The 10,305-nt window shown below is 35.5% G+C and overlaps 1 protein-coding gene across 1 annotated transcript; it reads right to left on the minus strand.

Moving 5' to 3' along the window:
• Positions 1-1,518: 1,518 nt before the first annotated feature.
• Positions 1,519-4,902, minus strand: LOC130644755 (uncharacterized). The gene is made up of 2 exons (XM_057450483.1): positions 4,423-4,902; positions 1,519-4,086 (listed from the first exon to the last, which is right to left on the minus strand). Exons 1-2 carry the CDS (start codon positions 4,489-4,491, stop codon positions 2,038-2,040), a joined length of 2,118 nt encoding a protein of 705 aa, XP_057306466.1. The 5' UTR covers positions 4,492-4,902; the 3' UTR covers positions 1,519-2,037.
• Between the last annotated feature and the right edge of the window lie 5,403 nt (positions 4,903-10,305).

Here is a 10,305-nt window from a genome sequence, read left to right on the forward strand (position 1 = left end):
CATTTTGTGAATTCCCTTCACCAGTTTTCTAATTCTCTTCAGCCTTTTAGTTCTTATTTTCACCGATTTTCTATTTCACTTCAGAGCTTTTTTTGTATTTATCTACACCATATTTAAATATTTCCAGCGTTTTTTAATGTGTTAAATTTCAGTATATTTGTGTTCTCTTCAGTATATTTTTTTTGTGAAGAGAAATAAAAAAATTTTTGAAGGAAATAACGGAGAGACATTTCACACGCAGCCTTGCTGTTGATATGGCATTGTCATTGCCAAGTTTACCTTGTATTAGTGATGATACTGGTAATCTTACTTTAGATGAATTAATATCCAAGTACTTTGAAAAGGGATTCACTTACTTAGAAATCAAAGAATTTATAAATACTCGGCATGGAAAAAAAGTTAGCTTATCTACAATTAAAAGGCACTTGAAAAAACTGAAGCTTTTTCGACGACCTTTGCTTAATCGACGAGTAGACGATGATATATTGCATAATGCAGTGAGAGATGAAATCGCTGGGAGCGGATCGAACATCGGTTATAGGCGATTATGGGCTCATTTGCGGACTGAAGGTATTCTAGTTCGGCGAGAAGACGTAAGAAAAGCCGTTTTGAGCATTAACCCAGAAGGAGTGCTGCAAAGAAGAAGACGAAAATTACGAAGGAGGAAATATTGTAGTCCCGGACCAAACTACGTCTGGCATATAGATGGTCACGACAAACTTAAGCCGTACGGATTTTGTATACACGGGTGCATAGACGGATTCTCCAGACGGATTATTTGGCTCGAAGTATCTTCGTCCAACAAAAAGCCTGAACTGATTGCGCAGTTTTATTTAGACGCCATCAAAAATTTAAAAGGTGTGCCGAAAAAGATCAAAGCTGATGATGGAACAGAACACTCGTTAATTCAACCAGTGCATATATTACTTCGGGACTTGATCGGTGACCAAAATGCTTTAACTTCGTTCTCTATCGTTCGATCACCACACAATCAACGTATCGAGGCTTATTGGTCCAAGTTACGTCAAGGAAGAATGGGTTGGTGGCAAGCATTCTTCAAAGATATGATCGACCTCGATATATTAGATCCAGCTGACCCTGTTCTAATCGATTGTCTTCGCTTCTGTTTTATTGGTATTTTACGCCGTGAAATGCGAGATATTAGTAATGAGTGGAACCAACATCTTATTTCAAAGAGCGTAAATGCAGGACCATCAGGTCGACCTGATACAATGTATTTTTTACCGCATCTTTACGAATGTGAAGATCACATCCAAAATATATCAAATGATGATGTAGATGAGTTCTCAATCGACGCTGATCAAATTCCACGCGATTTCTCCTCGGAATTTGAAGAATTCGCTCAAACAATTATGACAGATGAGGGACTTACTATCCCAGGAACTATAAGAGAAGGATTTGATTTGTATTTGCGTCTGTTTGAGAAAATTGCCGAACATAGTTAGTATTTCCGACATAGTATTTTTCAGTATATCTTTATTTTGTTCTAAGTCCGGGTTTTTTGTGTCATTATATGTTTTTTATTCAACAGTTAATCACAGCAAGTGGAGTTCTTTCTGAGGATATCTACTGAAAAGAGATTTTTCATACCTTTCAAAGAAAAATTCAATGTTCTTCAATGTTACAAAGCATTTTTTCAACACAACTATCGATCCTCTGAAAATAACAAAATACAAACAAAAAGTGCCATACTATCAAGCAACATATAGAACATAACATATTATATCAGATGTATCCTGCTATATAAATCCTCTTTTTAACTGTATACATAGCTGTGAACATCAGTATACCTCAGTTTGAAATGCAAAAAAAAAAACAGGTTAACCAGTAACCAGGTGAACTAGAGCCTACTGTATGTCAACATTATTTTAGGAGAGAACATATGCTAAAAATTTTCAATGCTCATCTATCGGTTTACGTTTGATCATGAAATATAAACAAAATAAAAAACTTATATTCAAGTTATTTCACACATATAATGATAACAAAAAATCTCAAAGTCCATATGTTTTGTATTCATATAATGTCCATGCTCCAACTAGATGCAGATAAGATGTTATGCATTTCTGCCCTGAATTCACAGAAATTAGAATACGAGGAAGGCATTTCCAACATAGGTGCACATGTGTGTGCAATCGGGCGCCTAGCTGCTGTTGAACACGGTACAAATTCTACTCTTAATTTTTCTACCAACAATACATCTGAACCTGTACAAAATCTTAGGAACGTTTTAAGTCCGATTTCATCCAACCCACGGATAAACTGCTTCAGGTAATCAAAACATTCCCTCTCAGCTGCATTTTTTGGTTCAGCGTTGAGTATTTTAACAACTTCACGATTAGTTGGAAGTATTTTTTTGTAAAACAAATTGATGTCATTGAAAGTGCTAAATTCCTGAAAATCTCTTAAAACATTCATTGACTTTGTCCAAGAGCAAACCATAAGATATGGTCGTTGTATCAATTCTTGACGTGCGATCTCTAATATCACACCATACACATTCATTATGGTAACACGGCTTTTACAATTAAATCGATCCAAAATATCCAGGAATTCTTCATCTTCAAATAAACCATTGTTTTTTCCATGGAGGGCATCATCAACAATCTTCGACTCCATTGGAGTCAAATAATTCAAAAAAGATTGAATTAGATTGTCATTTTGAACATTACCAAACAAACAATACATAATAAAAGCCTTGCATAGTTGCATAGGAAAATACTTTGTGTCATAATACCCTTTCACCAATATCGTAGCAATAGAACTCCATTCATCTAAATAAAAATCATGTCGTACAAATGGAACACGCTCTGTATGTCCTACACACAATCCATCTAATATGTCCTGCCAAACAGAAGAATATATATCACGATCAACCCCTATGCCAATACCAGTTTCTTTTTCTCCTCGTGCATCTATAACAACAAACTTGATTTTTTGAGGTACTGTTATTGTTTTGAATGCTTCCACCATATCAGCTCGAATATTTGTACGGTGAACAATAACTTCCTTTTCTATGTCACTCTCTGTGAGGTCAATGGTTGGTGCATGTACGGCTTGTGTTTCTGTGGTTGATGCATGTACGACTGGTGTTTCTGTGGTTGATGCATGTACAACTGGTGCTTCTGTAGTCGATGCATGTACGACTGGTGTTTCTGTGGTTGATGCATGTGCGGCTGGTGCTTCTGTGGTTGATGTTGATGCATGTACGGCTGGCACTTCTGTAACTGGTGCTTCGTTAGTTGGTGTAGGTGCGGTTGGTTCATGCTGCGAAGTGCCAGAATCTGTATTCAAAAGATCATCTTGTTGGTGATCAGAATTTTGAAAGAGATCATTTGAACTACCAAAATAACCTTGGTGGTCAGATGAAGGTTCATGATCAGCTTCAATTATTGAACTTTGTTCTACAGACGATGAAAATACTATGTCATTGGATGAGGGAATTGAGGTTGATGCTGCTAATGGATCAATGTTTCTTATTGTCTGATATACAGAAGGATAACAGATTCTACATATCCCACCAACCATTTGACAAAAACATACAGAACACACATCTGTTTCGAATACGGTTGAATCAAAATAACCATATTTTGTGTGTAAAACAAAGTAAAATTTACTTATATAGACACCTCGATTTTTCAAGCAGTCCTTGAGGGTTAGTGATTCGTCAATCGCAACACCAGATGCATCTCTAATGGTAATTTCACAATCATTTCGACTTTCACCAAAGAAGTTTGTTCCTTCAGGAAAATAATGGTTGATGGCTTTTTCCTTGATTGATTCAACAGTATCGAAATCATTAACAACAACAAAGCGGTGGCCACCACCGTGTTTTTGCGTTACAGTTGTGTGTGTACCTTTTAACAAATCTACACGTTTCCACTTGACATTAACATGCTTCTCCTTACCTTCCTTTTTAACATCATCAGCAGAGTTTGAGGTACGAATACGTTTCAACAGGCTGCCAAGTCGAGTCTCTGTTTGTTTGTTTTTTATTTTATTTGGAGGGTCATCTTTATTCTGCATTTCGTCCCTCACGATTCTTTTGACCAGATTTTCCATATCCTAAAAAATGGTAAAAATTGTAAAACATATCACCAATGTTTTATTCAATCATTGAACTTTTACTGTAATTATTCACCAAGCTGTATATTAGCTATAAACCATGTTTGTTTATATCGCTTTGATATTGTTTGTTTGTTTTTTTTTGTTTTTTTTCAATGACGACACTTGTAAAAGTTTTTATGTGTCTGGTCTGTGTGTACACTGTGTGCCATAACTAACAATATCTATCTTAGAAAAGACATGTGTTATCCTTGATTTATAATATTTTTGCCATATGTCCCAACTTTTTTGTTTCCATTTATTTTGCTCTGACCACTCTAGATAGCAAAAAATTACCAAAAAGCTGTCAAGGCTGTTGTCTGAACTTTCGCTTTCGCTCCTAACACACAGCAAATAGGTAGCCATATTTGATTCCTAGCTTCAATTATTGCTGATGCAAACAAAAAACTTTTTCGACTCCTCCCCAGAGAGGTGTAGATTTTCGAAATGAAATTAACAAAGACAAAAAACAGTAGGTGTAAAAATTTGATGACTCACCGAACAACACTTCGTCAACAACGTGTCACACAGATAGAGACCTCTGGTACGCTAATCAAAAATTTCCCTTCACTGTTTTTTCAAATAGCGAAGGTCAACTAAAAAAATTCCCTTCACCACTTTTTAAATATGCAGAAGGTCACAAAATGTGTGCCATAGAAAAACCCTGAAGGGAAAATCCCAAAAATCCTGAAGGGAAATGGCAAAATTATTGAAAAATTCAGAAGGGAACTGAAAAACGATGAAGGGTAATAAAAAAATATACAGAAGTGAAGTGACACCTGAGGGCCATCGTAGTTTTGTTATAAAAATTTTGAGACGAGTTTTTTTCAAATTGTTTTGATTTCTTTAAAATATTAACAAGCATTGGAGTTTAGCCAATAAATATATTGTTTTATAACGTACAGAATGTTGAGTATGTACAGACAATTATAGGCTTGCTTGAATTCACCACTGTAGTTTTCTTTTTACAGGAAATAAGCAAACAACTTCACCTGATTATATTGGGTTTGTTGACAGTTTTTTAACATGTATATAATCTATACAAGTAAGATAAATTCTTTGTATTTCTCAAAGTTTACTTGTGTAGGCACATTTTTATTTTATAATGTATTTATACTTTATAAGAGCAATATATTTATAGAAAACAATTGTTATAAAAAAATAAGCACAATGACGAATGTGTTGGAGGCTCTAATTCAAAAAAATTGTATACTTGGTTTCCATACATGCATGTTTTACAATTTTGCATTAGTGCACACACAAGATACATCTTTCCAACAGAACTCAAATGGACTTTCAGGTTTTTTATATGAGACCGGGAAACTCGGTCCACCGAGATATTCCGCATGACCGAGATCTTGGATATTTGCGGAAGAACGCTGAAAATTAAAAACGTGTTTATATAGTGCATATTCACCTCGCCCCGGTTCAACCTCGTTCCAATAAGGACTTGATCAGACGCACAGGGCTTGTTTCTTATACTGCTTTCTCTGTTGGCGCATTAAAATTGATAAAATCAAAGCTACCCAACCTGTCGTTAGAGGTCAGTTATTATGGCGGGTCTGTTTATAACAAAAAGGTTACCTCAATATAATTCTTTCTCGATTTGTTTGCTGGCCATGCTTAACAGATTTGGTACACGAACAATAACAAATATTTGGGGTGATTAGCGAGGTTAAAAAGAAAAGAGAGACAAATGTGTTTCTTCAGTCACGTGACTGTATTGGTAATTGTAATTGGTAGGTGAATTGCACCTGTAATGGTGGGATGCCGATCGGTTGAGAGAACCACTGCGCCTCTAGTGAGTGACGTAATGTATAGTTTGTGAATAGCGAATGCCAGAGACGTCGAACACGCGCGCCTAGGAAGAAACTGGATAACTCCAAAATTAGGCTGACTACAAACAGTCGATCAAATGTACACACGAGGATAAAAGTTTAAGGTCAAGTAAAGGTACTAAGAGACTCTGCCCCCTCGTGTACACGCATTATTGAGACTCGGCCAACCAAAGTGACCTTGCAGGAGTAAAAGATGTACAAAGACACTTATATCAATGAAGAGGGTGATTCAAATTCCATTTTGTCGAAAATCCAATTTGCAAAATTTGACAAATTGGATTTTGACAAATATGCTATGGTAGATATAGGTCACTCTTTTGTTTTTAGCGAGCGACAAACGTAAATAATAGTCTTATTTGTATATTTGTAAGAAATAAAGAAATCGTGAAGATGATGGTTTTCAGCGATTACCGTTGTCGTAACAATCGGGGAGATTTTAGAACATGAAAAAGTTTACTAACTTTCCCCTGCCATTTTTCCCGCATGCCTTAACAAATTATAATTACAACTTAATTTTTATGGTACAAATTCTATCAGAATTAGTATCACATGGTGTAATTTGTTTTATTTCTGGCTGTCCACCAAATAACAGTGAATAAAAACTAAACTATGACCAAAAACATTAGTTTAATTTCTACTATATCTTTCTGCGTTTTTCTTACCGACTTTCAGTTTTTATATTCATGCTCAGGGCATTTTTAATTCACGCTAAGCATACATCATGGTTAAGCCTCTTTTAATATTTTCATTGAATGACTTTTACACAAGAAACGAAAAACAATATACCACATCAAATTGTCGACAACATCTTTCAGTTTGGAGTTTCTCATATCAAGATTTGTCCCATCTCAACCTTCGGATTGTCTATTTTAACAATTCACCAAAGTTTCTGGCATGTATATTACGCGAGTTTTGACAAAAGAACGAAAGAAGCGAGAGCATTAAATCATCGTTAACTTTCTTTGTTCGAGTAAACAGGTAAGAACGCGACGATTACTCTCTGATCGTCAATAATCGCAAGAGTTGAAATAGCATTGCTGTATTTTAAAATAACGAAAATCGAGGACTTTAAAGAATGTTAGAAGAGAAATAGGAAATTTCCTTTGTTAAAAACTGTGCATTTATTGTTGGAGATGCAAGATAACACTATTATAGACCTGCGAACAAAGATTGACCTGAAGATATCAGTCAGGGAACGTGAACACTGCTGATTGGATGTACTGCTCATCAATAGCAGATTATTTGAGCTTTATTTGAAGGCGACAACTAATAAAGCTACACGCAAAAGAAAATCATTAATTAAACAAAGATAATTGGAACCACACGCTTCTCGACTGTTGTGCGGGTGGGTGTCACAAGTCACAAAATTCTGCCGGGTTAAAAGTATCTTTATTTAGCGAATTGCGTTATTTTTTTTCAGCCATTTTGAAAGCGAACGAAGCTTAATCAAAAAGAAAGCCTAAAGGTTAATTTCGTTTAAGCGAAGGGAATTAAGTTATTACAACTTCACATCATATTTCCAAAGGTCTGACGAGACAATGCGCATTGTAATATTTTTCTTTTTCTTCATCTTTTTTCACGCAATAAGTTTTAAAGCTGCTTTAATGTCAATTAAAGATCTGAACCAAATGTTCCCCACTAGCACTAAATTTATATCCCGTCGGAGAAAACTGCTACATTGAGTGGTTTGAGTCACTTCAAAATTTTAAAAAAATTTGAAATTTTAAAAAAAGAAGAAAGAAATCGTGTTGGACGATGTTGGATGGAGTCTGATCGCCGTCAAACATGATCAAAAGAATTGTCTATGTTAGTTGCGTGAATTTTTTTGTTGGATTGGTTTGGTGGGATATTTCATTAAGGAGATAATCGAAATCCCCCACATCCATCCAAAACATTTTCCTAAATCCGAATCTGTCTGCGATCTTCAATTTTTAATGATATTACTAAAATATCTATTTTGTTCCCTTCTCTTTATCCACTCTCTTGTTTTTCCGCGGGTTGGTTCTTCATCGTCTGAATTGAAACGTTCAGCAATATAAGCAGCACTGCACAATTCCTTCCGTCCGCCATTTTGTTTTTTAATGAACTCTTTATCGTTTGAATGTTTTTAAAACAGTCCAACAAACCTAAAATTTTGATTCACCCAACATGCATTTTTTCATCCAACATGGGAAAAAATGTTGGATGAAATGTTGGATTTTGGTTTGCCCCCGCCTTTATTCTTGGGAAGAAAAGAAATCCGAACATGAATCATAAACTCTATTCACGTTTACAGAGCCAAAACAATGTAAAAAAACTGCTTGTATCATTAAAGTTCTACATACATGTTGTGAGGTCCGAGTTACAGAGAGGAAATACCCGAAGAGACCAAAAAACGTTCGAGTCCAACATTTCATCCAACATCACAAAAATTGCATGTTGGATGAAATGTTGGACTGGTTTGCCCCCGTTTTAAATCGTTGAGATAAAATATTTTCTATTTTTTATTTCTTTAGTCCGTTCTTAGCCTACAAGGTCGAGATTTTATCCTGTACAAAAAAAGATTTCGTCCCGATTCCATATAAGGAATCTGTACGCTGATTGGACAGAATATGGTGTGTTGTGGTTGCCGATTCTCCGGACGGTTGAGATGTGAATCTTTGTGATTGGAAATGGTTTGACATGGGTAGCGACGAGGACATTAGTTGAGTGTGCATAGGGCTGAAACGTGAAGGGTGGAAGAACTTTGGCTTTATTTTTGCTTTCATTTTTGCCAGCGCTTTTGACTCGATTTTATCCGTTTTTCGTCATCTGAATCCCCTGCTAATTCATCAGATAAGTACTCTTCTACAGTAGGCCATCCTACTGGTGATCTATCTGTCATTTTTATTAGCTTATTTCACTTCGTGATTTCGAGTTTTATTCCTGCTAAACGTTTTGTTGATCTTGATATAGAGCCTTCTTTGATAATGTCGATAACGTCTCCCAAAGCTCCTGCTATTTTTTGGTTAAATTTAAATTGGATGTGATTACCTCTTAACCCTATTCGGTCCGGGGGGGGAGGCGGATTCCGCCCCCCCTGACGGTTTTTTTTTAATAACTCCTGATTGCTTTCTTATATGGCTATGATACTTACTGAGTTTCAGCATTTATCTATTAGACACCTGCATGCTAAATTTTTAGGTCCTATACCTTTCAGAGGCTTTGATATTGGCCATTACTCGAAACTACCCCTAAAATCTCTATGAAGTCCTTATAATGGGGAAAATATAATAACTCCTGTTAGGATTATCCTTAGAACTTGAAACTTGCAACACAACTTTGTTTCATCAAGAAAAATCATTTTGAATAATTTTGACACGTGACTAATCCGATTTCCCGATTTTGTCAGATTTTACCCGAAAATCGGAAAAAACGGATTTTCGGGCAATTTTTGGCAATTTTTTATCCGATCCATGTAAAAACCGGAAGATATGTTAAAAAAATTTTATTTAGCTTTCAGAAACTTCAAACAGAATGTAAAAATTCGCTCTAGAACAAAAGTAATTATATTTTAAGCAGATAGTGGCATTTTTAACAATTTTCAAGCTTCTGATGACGTCACAGAAAATGTGCTGACGCAAGCAAAAATTTATTGGCGCCATTTTGTTCCTTTTATGACGTACTATAAGTGTGTCAGGTTTGATTCAATTTGAACAATCCTATGAAAAGTTATTGAGGGGGGGGCGGAATCCGCCCCCCACCCCCCCGGTCATAGTATGTTCGAAAAACCCCGGACCGAATAGGGTTAAATAGTGCTTTCATGTTTTTCGATGTACTTTGTTGTTGCAGTTTTGTTTCGAATTCATGTTTCTGTTCGATAAATATTTTGTCCAGGTAGCTTCTGATTAGGTCAAACTGTTCCATTCCGTTTAATGTTAGTGGGACAGATTGGCTGTTGATAACAGTTACTTCCATGTTATTATCAGCAGTTTTGACCATTTTTAATGCAATTGCATGACCTTGAATACTTGAAAGCTAATCAATGTGTGATTAAATTTCTAAAAAATCCGCCCTTTTGCTTAAAAATCACGTGATAACGTCATGCTGTCTACACTGAAAATAAATTCTAAGAAACCTGCTGATTTGCACATCTTTTTTTTGATAAGAAAGGTGATGGTTCAACAGTCAAACTTAAAAGTTTCTCTTATAAAAAACAGCGTATATTTTAGCTATGTTTGGAAACATTCATGTGTATACATTTTTATCTTGTACATATAAACAAGTTGTGCTTGGTTACATCTGCATTTTTGCGCTCCCCCGAATTGCTTTTTTATAGATTTTCCCCATGCAAATTTCTAGAATTTATGCTATGTTAAAAAGT

Source organism: Hydractinia symbiolongicarpus, chromosome 1 (genome assembly GCF_029227915.1).
Source record: "Hydractinia symbiolongicarpus strain clone_291-10 chromosome 1, HSymV2.1, whole genome shotgun sequence".
NCBI lineage: Eukaryota > Metazoa > Cnidaria > Hydrozoa > Anthoathecata > Hydractiniidae > Hydractinia > Hydractinia symbiolongicarpus.